This window comes from Lepisosteus platostomus, chromosome 8, assembly GCF_059453375.1.
Source record: "Lepisosteus platostomus isolate fLepPlt1 chromosome 8, fLepPlt1.hap1, whole genome shotgun sequence".
Lineage (NCBI taxonomy): Eukaryota > Metazoa > Chordata > Actinopteri > Semionotiformes > Lepisosteidae > Lepisosteus > Lepisosteus platostomus.
In genome coordinates this window covers 49,591,892-49,612,783 of record NC_142618.1, presented here as the reverse complement: position 1 = coordinate 49,612,783, position 20,892 = coordinate 49,591,892, and the positions used below count along the sequence as shown (strand labels likewise).

General features: G+C 38.9%; 2 protein-coding genes across 4 annotated transcripts; one reads left to right on the top strand and one right to left on the bottom strand.

The window, feature by feature from the left end:
• Window positions 1–2,707: 2,707 nt before the first annotated feature.
• On the top strand, window positions 2,708–14,584 carry gtpbp4 (GTP binding protein 4). The gene is made up of 17 exons (XM_088643787.1): window positions 2,708–2,854; window positions 3,384–3,554; window positions 3,815–3,918; window positions 4,500–4,636; window positions 5,202–5,302; window positions 5,893–5,985; window positions 6,948–7,139; window positions 7,233–7,298; window positions 8,318–8,407; window positions 8,531–8,641; window positions 8,835–8,912; window positions 9,856–9,907; window positions 11,396–11,496; window positions 11,627–11,824; window positions 12,611–12,676; window positions 13,000–13,143; window positions 13,657–14,584. Exons 1-17 carry the CDS (start codon window positions 2,807–2,809, stop codon window positions 13,807–13,809), a joined length of 1,905 nt encoding a protein of 634 aa, XP_088499913.1. The 5' UTR covers window positions 2,708–2,806; the 3' UTR covers window positions 13,810–14,584.
• Window positions 14,585–14,989: 405 nt separating this feature from the next.
• idi1 (isopentenyl-diphosphate delta isomerase 1) lies at window positions 14,990–20,365 on the bottom strand. Of its 3 annotated transcripts, none has more exons than XM_088643788.1 (5): window positions 19,959–20,365; window positions 19,308–19,468; window positions 18,356–18,448; window positions 17,345–17,475; window positions 14,990–15,409 (listed from the first exon to the last, which is right to left on the bottom strand). In XM_088643788.1, exons 1-5 carry the CDS (start codon window positions 20,108–20,110, stop codon window positions 15,092–15,094), a joined length of 855 nt encoding a protein of 284 aa, XP_088499914.1. In that variant the 5' UTR covers window positions 20,111–20,365; the 3' UTR covers window positions 14,990–15,091. The 3 variants fall into 3 exon arrangements, with proteins under 3 accessions (XP_088499914.1, XP_088499915.1, XP_088499916.1); XM_088643789.1 differs by having other exon boundaries at window positions 19,879–20,019; XM_088643790.1 differs by having other exon boundaries at window positions 19,847–19,984.
• Between the last annotated feature and the right edge of the window lie 527 nt (window positions 20,366–20,892).

Sequence of the window (20,892 nt, the reverse complement as noted above, 5' to 3'; positions counted from 1 at the left end):
AATGCAGTATAATGGATTGAAGATTTAATGTGTGAAGGAAGCAGAGGTTTGTTGAATTAATAAATGATCTACATACATTTTTTAAAAGAGAACTTTTTTAATCAATTCTTCTGTGCTCAAACACAATTTTAGTGATGAAAGTAAAATGTCAGCAAAAAGTGGGAGTATAAATCCAAATCTAGATCTTTAAGAAATGCTTGCACCTTTGGCAGCAGTTAGAGATGTAAGTCTTTTTGAATAGGCCTGTGCCAATTTTGCATACCGGGAACTGGACTTAAAGGAATGTTCCACACTGACAAGCTAAAATAAATGAACCTTTTTACACTTAAAAGAGGATATAGAGCTGACTCAATATTCAAATACTGTGTGGGGATTCCAATGTGTATTAAAATTTTGTAATTGTCAGAATTTCTCTGATTGTATTGTAAAATACTCACTTTTGCAGGACCATCTGCACCAGACCCTGGACTGGTACATACAGCCAAATTCCCACATATGTATGTGACAGATGTTGTTTATGATTTATTCATTTTATTACATGTGTACTATCTTTATGTCAAGGATGCTCATTTTTAATGTGGCAGGGTTCTTTTCTTTGCAATAAACGCAGCACGGCGGATTTGTTTCATAAATTGTTTTCCCTTTAATATTATGTATTTCTACAGAAATTGTAACACACACGCAGTCGTTTGCTCAACCTTTAAATGGGCAAGTCAAATCTTCACACTTTGTGGAATGTAAGGGCATGACCGTTCAACAGTAATCTTAACTCAGTGACTGATGAAGTCGGTCCCTTCCTATGTGTAAAGCGGTATGGAATCTTTTGCGCTTAAAAGCACAATGTAAATACAAGTACAAAATTATTTACTAATCTTTTCAGGGTGGTCCTGGCCTGGGCTGAAGTTTAGGGATTTCACCTGCAAAGCCGCAAAGTCACTGTCGAACCCCTGGAGGCCAAAGCTGACCTGGTTGCAGCTGGCTTTACTTGGGCACCTTTACTGACTGATCTTCAGACAAAGTGAAAAATGTCTGGTCAGTTTTACCCTTAATATTCTGTTCTGCACCTGAGTCACAGCTGTAGTTCATCCAGCTCACGGAGATGATACTCAGAACAGGACCGAGAGAAAGATGGATTGTGAGAGACCCAAGCACATCTACAACAGCAGAAAGCACTGAACAAATTGTTTTAGTTAGCACACACTGCCCCACCCCCATGACCTAGATTGGACAGCTCTGTGGTAGGCTGTTCAGTGAGTGCTGAGATTCTGTCCAAAACAATCCAGTGTTTCTGACAAACAGGGTCATGGAGTGACCCATAACGCCTCACAACATCCCACTTCCACTGGATATACTTAAACTGGCCCAAACTGGCCAACCGTTCTATTCTACATCAGTTGCCAAGTCATCAAATCAGAGTCTCATATACTTTACAGGCATGGTAAAGTCTGGGAACTTAACCAAGAACCAGGCATAACAGTATTATAATGCATACGGCCTCCATTGACTGTGAGAGCCGGCTTACCATTGCAGTGACGTCACTGCCCTTCCCTGTGAATAGCAGGGACCACAGCCGCCGGGCTGACGGGAGATTTCCCTTTGGCTCAAGAGGCTGGGTCCCCATTGAGTGATGCCGGAGGCCTGGGTTTGAGTCCCTGACGGTTGGGGGCCGACCTGATGCGGCAGCGGCGAGGGTGTCCATGTGAACCCCTGAGCGTTACAGTATGTTAGGTTGAAGGTCATCTGTGTCAATGCTAGGTGAGTCAATCTGGCATTCTTCAATGTCCAACGTTCTCATTTGCCAGTCCCTGTCTGCTCAATTCCACTTTTGCCCTGCACAATCTGGTCTGCTGCTCTCCCTTAATTAAGTGAAGTGATTTCTCACCTCCCTTCCAGAACTGCCATGCAGTGGGGCTGCTGGCATGTTGAAGTTTGCCATGGGAACATTCTGTCTCCCTTGCTCTTGAATCCTGGCGCTTCCTGTAGTCTCAACTCTCCCAAATAAAATTGGTCTTGTTACCCTCCATGATCTCTTACTGTATGGGCCGTGATTCTATTTTATACCCTCTCCCTAGACCTTTAACAAGATTCTCAGGCATCATTGTCAGCAAGTCTGCATTACATCCTTTCCTGGTCAGTACATCTACATGTCCAGTCGAAATAAATGGTATGTACCTCAGACAATACTGAAACATAGCTAATAGAGAAAAAAATAGCCTTATTGATTTTCAAAAATGAAATTGATCTTTAAGAACAGAATTTAACACTGCAAAAGAAAGTTCTCCAGAAATGCGTGAAATCATCTCTCACTGACACATTTGCTATGTAAACGTTTAGAAAACCTGAAAAGCTAAGTTCAAATGCTGAAATGCTGTTGTCTCTTTTAACGTCATCGGTTTAATTGTGGCTGTTTATAAAAATATCCGTAAAACAATCCCTTCACCAACGAGACACCTCCCTTTGAAATAATAATTTTATTTTTTGAACAGTCTGTTAGGATGCCTTGCAGTCAAAGATGTCAAGATAGACAGTATTCAGCCTTATTTCTGATATTTTCATGAGCATACTCTGAAGATTAAAAAAATACCTTAAGAAAAAGATATTTTATTTTGTTGATAAAACCCACAGACTGCTAACGCTGCAAATATAAATCTCGACTAGAGATGGCAGTGTGGAGAAACAGTTGCCTGCATTTTCGGTGAAGGACACCCTCTTGCTCAGGCAGAGTTGTTGACATCACTGGGCGAGTCTTCCGGGTAGCCTCACGCGGCATCCTCTGGAGGAGAAGTGTGCTTCGTGGTGTGGAAAGATGGCTCTCTACAACTTTAAGAAGATTATGGTGGTTCCCACCGCAAAGGTAGTTAACGGACCTGTTTCATACAGCATCATTCTGATTTGGATAAGTCTAGCGGTAGGGCTGTAGGTTAGGAGGCGGTCTGAAAAAGAGAAACCAATCTGTTTAACACGATCGGGCTCAGTGTTCTCAGCCTGTGAGCAAGGACACGTGTCTCCTGAAAGTATTTAAATAGCGCAAGATGAGGAGCCGATATCGATACCGAATTAATCGATACCGAATAACTGCTTCAGAATTTTATGGTTAACCACCTTTCTTGGTTTGACAAGTTATTTTTATGTACATGGCGATGATAAAGTTATTGTTGAGATTGACAAGCGTAAATGTGGGGTTCGCGGACAAGTATCACCTTGTGAACATTTTGATTTTACGATTAAATGCTTATTCCTTGTGTTTTTTTTTGTTGCACGGTGTCTAATGTATGGGTGATATTTGCCTTGTACTGGACCAATGTCTGACCATTTTTCTCTGTATTTTGTTTTGTAAAATCGGAGCAAGCAGAGTAACGCTAATCACTAAATCTTTTCTTTAGGACTTCATAGATATCACATTGTCAAAAACACAAAGGAAGACTCCTACGGTTATCCATAAGCACTATCAGATCCATCGTATTCGTCATTTTTACATGAGAAAAGTGAAATTCACCCAGCAGAACTACCATGACAGACTCTCCCAGATCCTGACTGATTTTCCCAAACTGGATGTAAGTCTTATTTCTATACATTCAATAGCTAATGGTGTAAGTTATGTTTATTAAGTGCTAAACATGTCTAACATGAATGTACGACTTATTTTGTTTTCACTTGATTTAAAGTTTTAAACTGCTTTTTGCCTTAAATTGAAGGATTACATAAGGAGAAATTTAAGTACCTTTATGCATATAATCTAACATAATGATATAACACATTATCTTGACTGCAATTGCATTGAAATGCTTTTAACTGTTGTCTTTCTTGGCTTTAGGATATCCATCCTTTTTATGCCGACTTGATGAATGTTTTGTACGACAAAGATCATTACAAGCTGGCTTTGGGACAGATTAACATAGCTAAGAATCTCATTGACAAGTAAGAAACCATGTACTTTGATTAGGAATCTTCTTAAGGCTGTTGATAGTACTTTTTGTGGCAGTGGGATATTTAGTTCAGATCTTGGGTCCTCTGTATGATTCCACTTTCTGTGGAAAAACATAAAATATTAATAGATTTAAAATGAAGAAAATCTTATTTTCTATCTTAGTTTCTTCAAAATCCTGCAGGTGTGTGTCTAACATGCTAACCTGGATGTTCGTTTTTGTATAATATTAAACAGCATATTTTCCTCTTTGAGAATTACATTCATTCCGAAAAGTTATTATTTTAAGACATAGTGTTGCAGCATGAGTTTCTCTTTCTGGCTTTTATTTCTGTCTTGCTTCCAACATCAGTTTCTCTTTTTGTTAACATCTGTGCATCAGGACAATAGGTGAATTTTGATATTAAGACTCTAATGTTTGTTTTTTTTATGATATGTTGTCTTCCTTATTTGGGGACCTTTATTCAGCATACATTTTTATACATTAAAAGATAAACTGATATTTAGAAATGTATAAAAACTCACATGTATGTATCGAGAAAACAATTATATCAGTTTCTGTTGTTTGTCTTAGTGTTGCCAAAGACTATGTCCGTCTTATGAAGTATGGGGATTCTCTTTATCGCTGCAAGCAGCTTAAACGGGCTGCTCTTGGACGAATGTGTACTATCTTGAAGCGACAGAAACAAAGCTTGGAATACTTGGAGCAAGGTAAAGCTTTTCAGATTATCCATCAAATTATCCAGCGCAGTTAGAATTGAGTGACAGAGTCATTATGTGCCAGTTTTGATTCCACTTGCCCAAACAAATGGCCTGGCCTTTTATTTTTGGTATTTCCACACTTTACTTTCTATGAACCTTTAAAATTATTTCTGCGTTTTCAGTTACAGATCTAATGCTTCTCAGGTACACTGGTTTTGAAGGTTGTGTACAAAGAAATGTATTATCAAAATGCAAAGTTGTGTGCAGCATGATGAGGCATCAGCAGCTGTGACTGTTTATAACAAAATCACCTAATGACAGAAAAGCTCTGTCTAAAATCTACTGGGGAGTATTGTTGGCGCCTTTGTATGAAACATAGTTGTGCTGTCGTGTGCTAAAAGTGAAATATTAATATTGCTAGAAATAATAGAGCATATTGTATTTAACGATTCATTAGTTTTACATCTTCAGGGCTTTTAATTTGGTTCAAGCAATCCTTTTTTCCTGAACACCACAATTAGATTTATAATTATATTGTGCTCATGCGTGTTTCTGAATGTAATTTGTCTTGCAGTGCGTCAGCATCTTTCCCGTTTACCAACCATTGATCCGAACACCAGGACTCTTTTACTCTGTGGATATCCAAATGTTGGGAAGTCGAGCTTCATTAACAAGGTGAATATTATAGACATTTGCTTCTTTCATTTAGAGACATGAGTGCCACGTCTCCCTTAATTAGTAAATTAATTGAAATGCATGGTCTTGTTCTATTGCTTCAATTCTTAAAGCTTCAGACATCTATTTTCTTTTAATATTTTAAGAGTTTTTAGTATACAATGTGCTGCACATCTTTGAACCATTATATTTCACTATATTACTAACATCACAGAATTCTCAAAACACAGTGCCCCTGCCTGTTTTCCAAGTGTGATTGAAAACTGTGTCATAGTAGCTTGTGTGGAACATTCACTTCACTTCAGTTACATCAGAGACCCTACATCTCTGTATATTCTGAAATCCCAGCTAAACACTTAGTAAAATGTTTGGTAAATGTCTTAAGTAGAGTTTGTCTACAGACATGTAACTCAATATATTTTGCCTGCGTGCCATAAGTATTAAAAAGTAAAAAAAAATGTCAGCCAAACATTTAGCTAGTAAAATATTAAGAGCAATTAATTTCATTGGGTGGGAGATGCAACTGTTGGTCTTATTGTACATGTATGGTGTTTGTTGATGGCTTAAGATACCTGTTTAATGTTTTACAGGTCACCAGAGCAGATGTTGAAGTGCAACCATATGCATTTACCACAAAGTCTCTGTTTGTTGGTCACATGGATTACAAGTACTTGCGCTGGCAGGTAAGGGTGCTTCTGAGATCTCTGATGAAAACTTGTTTATGGGGGATGGTAAGTTTTGAGATGTGTTTTCGTTACACACAGGTACAGAGCAAGTTAAAAACCCTGTTGAAAAGTTTGAAGAGCTTAAGTTAGAAGTACCACATGCCAGTTGTGAAACTTGTGGCTCATTGCTTTCCTTAAATCTTAGGCAATTCATATCCTGGATCTTCTGAACTGTTTCTCACCCTGTGCCCCCACATTTCACATGATGTTGTATTGAGCTTTCCCAGATTCTTTTATAGTAGGGAAGTGAATAAACTCTGTTCTTTTTTATATAAATACATATATATATATGTTAGTGTGAAAACTAAAATGTGCACTCCAAAATACTTTAATGATTTAGGATTACTTAAAGCATAATTTATCAGTGTTAGCCTTATGTATAAGTTTGTGGGCATCAGTTTTCATGCATGTGGCCGGATAGGTTTGTATCGACACCTTTGTCCTCAAGAATTGTCAGGTGCGTTACCCATGTGTTGAGGCTGTTAATTTTATAACGTTATACATACCTTTCGCACAGAATTACTCATACTGGTAATTTCTTACTAGAAATACTTTAACCAAAGTGTTTTTAAGTATCAAGATTGCTTTTTAACAAAGATAAATTGCCAATTTCCCTTAATTGTATGGGGAAAAAAGCTTTCCACAGCAGGTAGCTCTAAACATCTTCATCAGATCACAGCTGCTTAGTGAAAATATTCTTCATCTTTCTTTACTATTTTCCCCTTCTTGTAACAATTGGAAAAGACAGATTTTCAGAGAACTGTACATGATTGAAGTATCAATGGGTAGACACCCTGAAACTCGATTGGGGGGGGTGTCATGTGTTGGTATGTGGTAAATCACCACGGCTTCTGCTGGTTTGAGCGAGCCTTTTGATGGCATCAGAAGACGTGACTTGTCCTGGTGTCGTCTTCTTGTAGGTGGTTGATACTCCAGGAATCCTGGACCACCCCCTGGAAGAGAGGAACACCATCGAGATGCAGGCCATCACAGCCCTGGCTCACCTGCGAGCCGCAGTCCTGTACGTGATGGACATCTCCGAACAGTGTGGACACACGCTGGAGCAGCAGCTGGAGCTTTTCAGGAACATTAGGCCTCTTTTTGCAAACAAGGTCAGCAACGAAGTGGGGTTTCCACCGAGAGAGTGATTTTTAAAAGGGACTGATGTTGTAAATTGTTTCGTTTTTTTCCCCCCCGATTTCTAGCCTTTGATTATTGTGGCCAACAAGTGTGATGTGAAGAGGATCGGTGAACTCTCCGAGGAAAACCAGGTGTGTTTTCCGAACTCGCTTTGAAGCGTTGACATTGACGAGGGAGTTTTTTTGGGGGGTTTCATCCAGGTACTCCTGTTTCCTCCTACAGTCCAAAATCATACTGGTAGGTTGATTGACTTCTGGGAAAATTGGCCCTGGCGTGAGTGCGCCCGTCCGTGTCTGAATGTGGCTTGTGATGGACTGGTGTTCTGTCCAGGGTGTATCCTGCCTTGCACCCGTTGCTTGCTGGATAAAATGGTTAGAAGATGGATGGATGTCAAGTCTGACTTGTACGTAGGGCTAGGCGATATGGCCAAAAACATTATCACGATTATCACAATTTTCATATCAGTCGATATCGATAATTATCACGATAAATGTAAAATCATTATTAGGCAGATTTTTTTCTCCTGAGTAAAAGTTAATTGGTAAATTAAACAACTCTTTATTTTAAGAACAAAACAAACACTTGCCAAACAGCAGAAACATTAAACAAATCTGAGGTAGAGAGTATTCAAGTCTTTTTTATGTCAAAATATGCATGAGTAAAATTTACAAAATAAATATCTTAATAGAAAAATAAATACTGCAGTGTGATAAAACACACATAGAAGATGGCTCAGACAGACTGCAAAGTTTAAAGTGCTCTGTTTTATGTCTGATCATAAAAAGCCCAAATATCTCCAAATTACCTATTATATCTCCATTTGCTTCAGCGTCGCTCATTTCTCCACTTACTTTTGCTTTGGATAACATGGTTTTTCAGGTGAATTAGTCCTTAGGAAATTCTCTAATTTGGTAACATAGTCCACTTACTTGATAGCTCAAAGTTTGATGTCGCAGAACTGTTTTAGTTTTAAATGATTTTAGATTAGCTCTTTGTGAATTGTTTAAAAAATTATGAAAATTATAAAAATGAAAGAGAATTAAATTATATAGTAATTCTACAGAGCAAAATTGAAAATATATATTTGAAACCTTTAGATCTTAGGTTTTAGTTAGGATATTTCTTATGAATGGATTTTGTATCCTTACAGAAAATCTTTGCTGACATTATGGCAGAGGATATCGCTGTCATTGAAACCAGCACCTTAACAGAAGAAGGGGTTATTAAAGTAAAAACAGAGGTAAGACTTAATACTTCTTTTGTGCTCCATGGTCAGGATGTGAACATTTACAGTTCAAATAAACCATCTGTTAGAGGGCAGAAGATTCATTTTTTTATTGTTCTGTTGTATTGTCCATTTCAGGCGTGTGATAAATTGCTTGCCCATCGTGTTGATGCAAAGATGAAGGGAAAGAAAGTACATGATGTGCTGAACAGACTGCATTTAGCTGTGCCTGCTAAACGAGACGAAAAGGTACGATATAAGGATGAACTGCTCAGTTTCTCATTTTAATTGTAGAATTGGTCAAGTTGAAAAATTCGACATGTTTGCAGTAGCACTGAGAATAGTGCTGTTTCACAGATTTCAATGTTTCTGAAAAAGTAGGCAGTTTCTGAAAAAGTAGTGTCCTGTACTGTCATTTCAGTTTGTACCATTTAAATTACAGGAAAGACCACCTTTCATACCTGAAGGGGCTGTACTTCGCAGGAAAGCAATGGATGTTGATGTACCTAAACGCAAACTGGTAAGTGTCCTTATAATTCAGAATGTATACACTACGCATTGTAGCATGTATTGTACATGGAATGCGCTGTGCAGAATTTCTAAATAAATTAGTTCTTACTGTCCATTACTGATTGAAGCAGAAAAATGCAAATTTGATATATGAGAAGTACATGTGGCCAGGTGACAGTAGATAGCTCTCCATGCCTTGCTCGAGAGCCTGTTTATTCTGTTACTAGACATTTCATTGGGAAAATCGGAGACGAATTGCTGCTCCGATATTTAGAGAACAAAACAACAATCCCGACGTACAGGATTGCTGTCCTTTCCCAGCACATGATCTGTTGCTAGTTGTCACAGGATGTTTTCCCAGGGATCTATTGAGGATAGCCCATGTGTACTCTGGAATTTATGTCCCGTAATTTGCCAGGCTGTGGCAGAGCTGTATTGCCCTGCATTCTTTATTCTGTGCGTGTTCCGTTTGGCTGCTGGACGTGATGGAGCGAGACATATTTATGTTATTACAATAACTAAGTGTGGAAGTAGCAGGGAAACCAATAAAACAGACACCATTAATTTACTTTGGGCTTTACAAGTATTGAGTTTTTACTTACAAGAATATGAAGAACCAGAGGTATGAATTGATTACATTAAATTGATGTACATGTTGTGCATGATTTCTTGGGAAAGGGGCCCATCTGGGAAAACTGGTGATTCTGATGGGTTAAAATATGCCTATTAGAGGCTTACAGAAGTTGCTTTCCATTGACTTTTGGAATTAGTTTTCTTCAGAGTCGTTATGAGGTGTTATAATATTTCAGTGGGTATTTTAGATGAAATGGAAAAATGAATTAAACGTTTGCTAGCATTCCAAGGAATTCTTAATTCTCCAGAAGGATGTAATGTAAAATGCATGAAGTCCTTCTCTGGGAATATGATGCATAAATTTGGCTTTGTTTTAATAGGAGAGAGATCTCGAGATGGAACTTGGTGATGATTACGTCCTGGACCTGCAGAGTAAGTGTTGCTAAATTGCTTTTAGTTCCTTATATCAAAATATTTTTGCAGCTGTTCATCAAAGTGTAATTGAGAACAAAGCCTTGCAGTGCTCCTTGCATTAGAATTTATGCATGTATTTTTATTTTGAAACCCACCTTATCTTTATGGGTTACAAAACCACGTCAAAGTAATAATCGCATTTGTTTTGTCATATTATGTTTTACATATGCATAATTCAAAATGAGTTTCCAAAGCTGTTATAATAGAGCTCTATCTTTCTTTAAATGTGGAAAGTCAGGGTTACTCTCTCCAGTATGCATAGTCCAGCTGCAGCTCTTATGCTAAATAGTGAAATGTAATGTAGAGAGAATTTAAGTCTGGTTGATTAGATTTTTTTTCAGCTTATCACAATTTTTTCAGCTTGTAAAGTTGTCCTAATTCAATCAGGTGACTGATGAACACATTTTTAAAGAAACATGCTTTACTCTCTATGTAAATGAGAGTGTAAGAACAGCCTGGAGACACTCAGGGTTAGTTTCCCTTTTGTATTCACTGGCATTCTTACCCATTAATTGATTTTAATATTAATAAACCACATTAATTTGATTGTTAAAACCTCAAATGCTTAAAAGCAAGTAGTTGTGTGGGAGTAAAAAGTAGGAGCCCTCAACTCTATGTACAGAGTATTTAGTCCTGTTATCCTGGCCTGGTCAGATGCATTGTCATTGTGGGTCTGCTGTATCACAGTTAGGTACATTAAAATTAAAATATTGTACTTTAAACCATTATATTCTGAGCATGATGAAAACGAGAGGATCTGCACATAGGAAATGTGTTCTGTTCAATGCTGTTAGGTTTTAATGTGCACTGGTCCACTGTGAAATGCCCCTTAAATGTTTTAAATTCCACATATTCCATTTAAGTACTTGCTCCATAAGTGATATTAAGTTTTAAAGATCAAATGGCTAGCCAATGGAAAAACATAAGAAGAGGGGCTGGTAAATGGTGACTTGGACATACTGTAGGATATAAAATCATACATTGAAAATTTCTATATTTTACTTATTTCCCTTGGATCTTAAAAAATATAAAACATGTCAGAGACCATCAATTATCTCAGCTTCAGAGATAAGACTGTTTTAATTAAACAGGAATCTCAGAGTGGAACTATCATGGGATATCTATCTAGCAACTCAGTACACACAGTTGTACAAAAGAAGGATAAGGAACAGGTAGAGGTTTATTCCATGCTGAAAGGAAAAGAAAATGGACAAAACGGTTCATCTGTGGAGCCTTCTTCAGGTGTGAGAGAGAGAGGGAAACTGGCAGATAAATAATGTCAGGCATTACAAGGTGTTCATCTGCAGCTACCTTCTCGAACTTCTGAAAACAATGATATTGCGTATATTTTTACCATGAAATTACATTTTGGGAAAATTACACAAATTACCGTGGACAGAGCTTTGTGTGTAATATTACTAATGGCTGCTATTGACATATTTTTAGAATACTGGGACCTGATGAATGCAAATGAGAAGAACGATAAGGTCCCAGAAATATGGGAAGGCCACAATATAACAGATTACATTGATCCTGAGATCATGAAGGTGAGTGTAGCTTTGATGGCTTTTAAACTAGAGCTTTTCTTTGGTGCAGTAAGGAAAATGGAGTTTCCCAAGTGCTTGGCTGCCACTTCATTTTGTATCGGCTTTTTCTCTTGCTTTCACCACCGTGCAGAACCTGGAGGAGCTGGAAAAGGAAGAGGAACTGAGAGAGAAGGCAGGAGAATACGACTCGGATGAAGAAAGCGAAGATGAGGAGATGCAGGAGATCCGTCAGCTGGCCAAACAAATCAAAGAGAAGAAGAAATTGAAAATCCTGGAGTCGAGAGAGAAGGATGTACATGGGCCACGCATGCCCAGAACCACAAAAATGGTGAAAATAAAGAACCTGCTGTCTTTTTGCTTCCTCTACTGTCTAGGCACCTTGACAGTGCCGATTGTCTGCCACTTCATCAGGTGGCTTCTGCAGTGACTTTCCTTTTACTTAGTTGTAATAATAATAATAATAATTGCTTACACTTATATAGCGCTTTTCTGGACACTCCACTCAAAGCGCTTTACAGGTAATGGGGACTCCCCTCCACCACCACCAATGTGCAGCATCCACCTGGATGATGCGACGGCAGCCATAGTGCGCCAGAACGCTCACCACACATCAGCTATCAGTGGGGAGGAGAGCAGAGTAAAGTAGCCAATTCATAGAGGGGGATTATTAGGAGGCCGTGATTGATAAGGGCCAATGGGAAATTTGGCCAGGACGCCGGGGTTACACCCCTACTCTTTTCGAGAAATGCCCTGGGATTTTTAATGACTACAGAGAGTCAGGACCTCGGTTTTACGTCTCATCTGAAGGACGGCGCCTGTTTACAGTATATTGTCCCTGTCACTATACTGGGGCATTAGGACCCACATGGACCACAGGGTGAACGCCCCCTGCTGGCCCCACTAACACCTCTTCCAGCAGCAACCTTAGTTTTTCCCAGGAGATCTCCCATCCAGGTACTGACCAGGCTCACACCTGCTTAGCTTCAGTGGGTTGCCAGTTGTGAGTTGCAGGGTGATATGGCTGCTTACATAGTTGTATCATTAGACTGGAAGTGATGCCTTGTAGTTTTCAATAATAGTTCCTCAACAATGTGTTTTGTTCTTTTTATGCCAGGTTGAAAGAAAAACCCTTGAAAAGGAGATGGGAAATCTTGGTCTGGACATGACTGATAAAGATAATGTAAGTAATTTTGCACATAGTGTCCTCAGTTGGTCTTTGGCTGTTCCAATGAGATTGAGAAGTAATGTAGTTAGTTGCAGTGGTTCACATTTCTCAACAACAGTCTCTTTTGAGTTTTTCTGACAAGTGACTTTTTTCATTTTTAAAAAGAATACAAGGGCTCAAAGCCCATCTAAATCTCTCCAACATTGTCCTGCTCATACCTGTATTTAACTTACAACGTATGAGTCATGTTATTAATATAATTTTAAGGAAAATTAGTATAAACATTTTTCTGAATGAAAATGGAAAGCTGTGGTAATTTCTTTTCAAACTTCTTCCAGAGTCACTACGCTATCCAGGGCCGAAGATCTAGAAGTGTTGCTAGGAAACGCAAACGGGAGGCATCTGAGGCCCCTGCATCTCGAACCCGTAGTCAGAGTGCCTCTCGTCCTCCAAGGGATGTTTCAGGTGTTCGTGATGCCAAGGTACGTCTTCGGTGCCTGTTTTGACACACCAGTTCATAAGGAAAGCTTTAGTTCCTGTCTAAAATTAGTGTGATAAGATGTTAAATTAACTTTGGAAATGTAAAAGCATGTACTACATGAGGAATTAGAAAGGGTTGTGGTCATTCTGAGTTTTCTGTAGATGAATGAACGTGAAAGGAGAATTTTAATTTGTACTAGAAAACTTTTCCTTTTATTGGAAGTGCTCAGAATACATAAAAGGCAAGGCACTTTGAGATATGCAGCAATCTTTAATTGAGATTGTGAATAATGTCAGTTATGAAAATGGCAAGTTCTGACATGCTGAATTGGATTTTCATAATAATCATGTTTTTAGTGCAAGGAGTGTGAAATTGGCAGATTAAATTTACATTTTATTTTTTTATTTTAGTCAGTAAAGGCTATTTGAAAGCCCCAGCGAAAAGCAGCTGTCCTCGGTTCTTGAGCCTTGCTTCGTCTGTGTGCTAGTATTGAAAGTAACCATTTTTTTTTCAGATGTTAAAGAAAGCCAAGATGTTAATGAAGAACTCACAGAAAGAGATGAATCGCATGGGCAAGAAAGGGGAGTCTGATAGACATGTGTTTGACCTCAAACCTAAACACCTTCTGGCAGGCAAGAGAAAATCAGGCACCACTGACCGCAGATAAGGAGGGTCTTCTGCAGCAGAGGTGTCAATTAATCTCTACCATCAGGCTGTTTTTTTGTGAAAAGGCATCACTGAAGTTTTGTATGTTTGGTTGCTTTTTTTTCCTTCAGTAAAATTTAAAGTTAAGACTCTTGTCCTGCATTGAATCTGTTTGTCAGATTGAGAATGATCTACATAATCGTAGGGGGAAATACTTTTAAACAATATACTGTAAAAAAGGATACTCTGTCTGAGCTGAGCTATGCATGTCGTAGCAAGTTCAACTTCAAAACTTTTTCCAGATCAGCTAATGGAGAAATGAGTGCAAACCACCTAAAAGCAGACAGGAAAGAACCAAATGAAAAGACTGATCTTTCCACTGTTAGTTGAGTAACATCCAGAGTTGCTTGGGAATTGACAAATAAATGTGTGCCATTTGTCAATGTGTTTCTAATGCAGAAGGTGCGTCTTTAAAAAATGTCCCTATATCTTTATGTCTACTATTTCATCTGGTGGTCCTGGTGTCTACTTTAAGCCACTAACTTAATAAAATGGCCCGCATTTGGACAGCTCTACATTTTTATAGTATAGACTTCAGGAATTTACCATACACTTATGGTAGCTATAATTTACCATTATTTTAATATTTAGCTACTGTACTCCATTTATACTTGTAAATGGGGGTTATTAATCATCTTATGTTATTAAATTGATAGAATATTAAACTTATTCATGTATGAGGTGAGGCTGAGTTATTACCCACTTTGCAAATAAAATATTTATGGTAAATCAGAGAATTAGTGTTTGTTGTCCTTTACCTAGTTGTGGAGAGACACTACCTTGTAGGTCATGTAGAGTACTGTAAATTTATCCAAGACATTTATGAGCTCTAATTAAAGCAAAGCAATCACCTTAACAGAGAGATAATACAGCACTTGTATTACACACTTAATTTAATAAAATTAACTTGGTAACTTTTTCCCTGTAATGAATTCCATTCAGAAGCCTACACTGAAATGTAGCTTCCCTCGTTTAAAGGAATACAGCATTTTAAGAAACAGCTTCTAAACTTTTTACCTAACAATGCGTAAATAACATCTTATCAAAGAAGAAATTCGCATAGTAAGCAACACTGCAGTAGGAAGAGAAGTACTCAGTGGCTCAGGTATACATAAAATGATCAAACCAGTATTAGAAATGCGTGCATTTTTCTAGAACTTTTATTTTCTGTACTCTACTTCTACAAAAAGTCATATGTGCAAAGGCAGGTTCTGTACAATAAGAAACACTGGTGCTCTTTCATTTTACAACCTATGAATTTTGTCATGATCCATGAACTGCTTTAATTTGTGTAAGTTGTCCCACCACTCAAACAGAAATGTCTCTGCAATAAGACTGAACCAGGGGGTGATCTTCAGCTCGCTGTTCTTTGCCTTCTTCAGCATATCTCTCAACTCCTCCTTAGTTACATAGCAGTGACTTTTGATTTCATTGGGATCAGGGCTGAGCTCCACATCCTTCTGCATAAACAAAATGTAGTCGATCTCATGCTCTCCCCAGATTCCATCAGACTGGGCCTTGTAATGGATCCTGGTCAGATAGGTCATTTCTTCAGGTGGTACCTGCCAAAATTAAAATCTATCATGAAATCATTTAGTAAAGTGTTATTTGTAATAGACCTATTTGTTCTCTCATGGTTACTTTACGATCTCAGAAGTGAAAACAGTACTAGTTGTCAAAACGTGGATGGAAGGCATCCACTAGTGCCATCTCAGAGATGAAAACTTGGCCCTAACATCCTCTGGCATTTAAGATACCATGGTGCTTTACAAAAAAAAAGTAAGATTCTAAACCAGGTGTCCAAGATGTTTCTGACTTTTCACATTTGAACTGAACAGATTATATATTATTTGACTTATGAAACAGCTTTGTATCCTTCAAGATGAAGCGTGCTTTATGTCAGTGTCACACAAAAGGACTTAACACGACTTCTAGTCAGAGAGCATGTCAAATTTAACGACTGCAGTTGCTGAATCTCGCTGCCTTTTCTGTCCTAGAGGGTGTCGAATTATATATTACAGGATTCCCTCATGACTTTTCATCACGGTTTCAAATCTTGGATTGCGCCACGATAGTACTGCGAGGTTGCCTCATTCTGGCAGTCAATCAATGTGAAACACACCGGAATATGAAGAGGAGCACCACACGAAATTAAACATGGAGAACAAGCACGTAAACATCTTGAAAAATGTAACACAGGCCTTCTTTTCCACAAAGAAACAAATTCAAAAATAATTCTTCTTTATAGAACAAATTTACAAAAATAAAACACCTTTATAAGAAATATTGTAAAAAAAAAATAGTATTGCGCTATAACGTGTAATATAATGGGCACAGTCTGATTGTCGTAAGAGTTGTAGGGGCTGTTAAGAGCGCTATGACTGAGTCATTTGGGGTGCCATACTACACAACTGACGGTAATGGGCGCGCTCTGCAACTTTCTACAACTTGCTGTGATTTTCTTACAATTATGTAAGTGAAGGTTATGACTAAAAATTGTAGGAAAAGTCCTGTAGTGTGAGGCCGGCATTCTAAACACAAGGCACTTTTTACATATGTATCTATACCAAAACTAGTTAATTTTCTGAAAGTCAATTTAATATGCCGAGTTCTCTTATTTTTGTTACATCCACCTGATTTAAAATTGCCAGCTGAATGTGTTTCATGCATCAGATTGCAACTCTAAACCCTGTGACCGCACACAGGAGAGAATAAGGAGGAGCCAGACTCCTACTGTGATATTTCTCTTTTAGCACATTGTGGGTAACACAGCCCTATACTGGAGGTTCAGCGCTGACTGGAGGAGAGGTCCATCCCTCATCAACAGCACTGCATGTTTGCAAATGCCTGGGAGGCTGCACTGTGTTGCTGTGAGATCCCTGACCAAATTAACACAACCTGTCCCCTGCAGCATTTAACCAACTGCACCCCACCACTTGGGCAATCCTGGTTACGGTCAGCTAGTAACTTGATGCAGGCTCACAGCTGGGATCCTAGAGCTCAGTGTGCATTTGGGTGAATGTCTTTACCAGCTGAGCCACCTTGAAAGCCTACCTTGATTTTGTAATAAACATTTCATTCATCATTTCATCTACATTATTAAACCGTTTTACAAGATTTAAAAAATGGTGGGCATTGAAGTTGAGGTGATCAGATTTACACACCCCAACAATCTGATCATCAAGGATGGCCAGACTAACACAGAATGTGTCTGGCTGGGAACCTTTTCACTGGGTCTAGTATTCCATTGTTCACTCACTGTGCAATTAGATGAGCAGCTTGCCCACAGTACCCATTATTCCTCCAAAGTCCACAATGTGACATCCAGTATGCCCTCAATGTGTCAGGACACATAAATCCAGGCGTTCTAAGATACACATTTTCTTTTGCAAATTTTGAACCGTTACAGTGATTCTCGTGTGAATAGCAATGAACTAGAAAGAAATGGTAGAGTCATCACCTACTTTAAACTGCCCACCTTCTCGAATCACTGTTACCTGCTCAATGGGGATTCCTAGTTCAGCTTGTAGCCTCCGCTGTGCTGCCTGCCTGACTCCAATAGCATCTTGCTCTTCCAGTTCCCGAGGCGTATGAAGAGGGTGACTGCAGCACGTGTTTGTGAAACAGCCTGCACATAACACAACGGCCTCATAACGCAGGTCTACCAAGTGACTTTTTTTTTTGCTGGCAAAATATGATTGTAAAGTTGTACCCAAATTGTCAAACATTGAGTATAAACAAAATGAGGAAGATGGGCTGCTTTTAGGTTCCGTATGCTGATGCATGAAGCAGGTGCTTCTCCAAATATGGACTGAGTGCAGAAACAGAGGAACCATATCTCTATTCAAGCAAGCAGATCAATTAAAGCTAATTAGTACTGGTGATTAAGACCTCGCTTGGATAAAAAAAAAAACACAAACGGAGATCTCCAAGAGTTGAGAACCTCAGTTTTATAGAGTTTTCCTAAAGGGGTTAAAAAAACAACGCTCCAAATCTTAAGGTTCTAAAATGTTAAGTAAGTGCTTACTTTCGTTTATATTTTGCAAAGTTATAGGCATTTAGGCTACGGAAAACTTTAGTTTTAAGCAGTATCTAAAGCCAATTACCACAGAACTGCCTAAGATAAGATCACTTAATTGGCCATATACAATTTCTTGTATTAGGGAATTTGTCCGGTAGATCTGTTACCCTACACATTGAGTAATGTCCATATTGTTTAGGGATATTTCAGTAGCATACTGGGGCACTGCTTTGGAAATGTTGCCACCTACTAGTCCACGAATGACACTTACAGCCAGCAACCTGGCTTTTCTTAGAGGAATCTCATGCCAATATTGACCAGGCACAGCCTTCTTTTACTTCAGAGATATAAGGAAATTGAGTTAAAAGGTAGTGTATTTAAACACATTCAACTCTATGGTATTCCTTGTAAGCAACTGTTCTTTCCTTACACCCTTGAGTTGGATGCACCTACAGATCAGAATCATGGATTTAAATGAAAACGGCACCTGGAAAAGTGATCTTTGCATCAGATCTTTGCTGCAGCAGAAGCTTTTCCTCACTGTTGAACAGGAACACACTGAATGCTCTGTGAAGAAGACCTAGGGAAAAAAATAATTCATGTATGATGTGTATTTCTGAAAACCTTTTGTTTCTTAAACTCCTAAGTGAAATAAAAAACATCAAGTAAGTAAACGTGACTAACTTTTTAATTTATTTTTTAATTAAAGGTTTAATTTTCTCATAATGTTTGCTCCCTGACCTTACCTTAAGTTCATCATCATCTAAACACCACTTAAGTTCACACTCCAGTAACTAAGCAATAACTGACATATTCGGGACTTTGAAGATCTATTAAGGCCATCAAGGCATAGAAACGTATTTTCAGCTACAAAGGGTAGTTAGAAGGTCCAGTGTTCACCTAAACGTATGAGCACTTTGTTTAAAGAGGAAATTTTCCACTGGAGACCTTTCTATCTTTAAGGGTTCCCAGTGAGATCCAGGAAAAAAAGATGCAATTATTGCTCCATGAGTGTATAATGCAGTGCCTCTGCATTATACAATGAAAATGGTAACAGAGCAGGTGGGGGGTCTAAATAGTTTATATTTAACTGCAACAATGTGTCCAATAATTGGAATTAGGAAACTTCTGGATTCTGCTGTTAATGCTTATTATCACTTGGCGTAGGTATTCAGTATGCATATATGTACTGTAACTAGATGAGCGTATATTCAATATATAACAAGCGTGATACTGATTTTAAATGCGCACCGCTTGCAACCTGTTTAGCATGTGAAATAATGTGGTGACGATGACAGTGACCGAGAATCGCACACAGATAGCAAACAACTATAACTATATATAAGGAAACTCCTTAAGTGTTAACTTAATCGTTTGTTTTTTTTGCCGAGCAGTTCGTATTAAAAGGTTGAGAATGATTAAATAAAAAAAGAATATACCTTTATCAATATTAGAGTTGAGGTGGCAGTTTTTCTTGGTATCCGCTCCAATCTTCCGGTCGTTTTCATCAATAAGGATGCACATCTCGGACAGAAGCTGTACCTGCTTCTCGTCCAGGTTATCTGTGCTAATTTCCGGCATTCCCAATCCTCCAAAACCTCTGAAAATACGGAAACACGGCGTTTTTCTTACACATTTCTGAACACAGTGCTCAAAACTTCACCGTATCCTTAAACGCGCAGACCTGATGATGTTGAAGGCGTGTTTTATTTTATATACAACGTGAGCCGAGGAAAGCTGTGTGCAACCTTTCATTTCTAAAGCTGGATTCAGCTGCGTCTATGCTTATTTCTGATCAGAGATACCTATACAAGATTGAAAGGGGAAATCTTAAATAACCTTTGTAATGATCAAAACAGGTCGAATGAAAACATGTATTCACATCCCAGTCACCGCAGAGTTACTGTCATAGGCACCATAAAATAAAATCACGACTGGCGTACACCAGAAGAAAATTGATTTAAACAACAGTACTTACAGCATTGTCCAAGGAGAAAAAAAAAGATTTACCGAGTGCTCAGGAAGGTGGCTAGACTCAGAATTGCACAATTGCCTGTGTGCTGAACGCTCAAACTTTCATACTTCATTACCTCGAGAAGGAATTAACGGCAACAGCTGGCAGCCCACCGAACACGCCCGCTGCTCCTCCGCTTTCCCAGACCCGCAGCGTGTCGATCGGCTTCGCGGCAGCAGGACCCTCGCAGGGCACCATCCTCAGCGCCGCCCACAGGCAGCGTCGCATCGCCAGACCCGGAGAGATCACCAATCACGCAGAACAAGCCCCCCAACACGCCATCAGACCACACTCGCCTGCGCGTCGGGTCGGGCCGCGCACGGTTTGGGCCGTTTTGGCTCGGCAGAGGAAATTAAAACAGACCCGTTGACTAATGCGCGGCACTGTTCTAGAAAGGAACCGGTGAAACGCAAGTTATAGCTAACGCGCTGGGCTGAATATCGGAAGTGGATACAGTAGCTTCGGTCGGTCCACTTCACTGGCACCGCCTATATTCATAACGCAAGATCCGATCCCACTGAGCGACTTGCTCATTGGTGGAGGAAGGGAACTGCTGTTTTGCAGTAGCTCAGTGTGTAGTGTTTGCCAGATCTTTCAAGTTTTGCAAAAACGTTGGCATTTGATTAAACATTCTTCTTCTTTCTTTCGCTATAATACAATTTAAAATTAAAAGATGCCTTTTTTAAAAATTAAATCACCTGACTGCGTGATACAACTTTCCTTCCCCTTCCATTCTACTGTTGACAATGCTATCGCCCTAAAGTATATGGACTGCATGTTTGTACTGTTTCATGATTATTATCAATGTTATTTGTACAGTACGTGCTGTTCTGACGTTGTCGCCGTGGATTATGCTGGTTATAGAGGTCAAGGAGACTTAGTTTTGCAGATCGGTATAGGTTTTGTATTCAACTTTTATTTTTTCAAAAACATAAACGGGTGTTTTCATAAACGTTATCACACTATTGCGCCAAATTGGCTTGGCATTTAAAAGTGCCGCCCGTATAAGT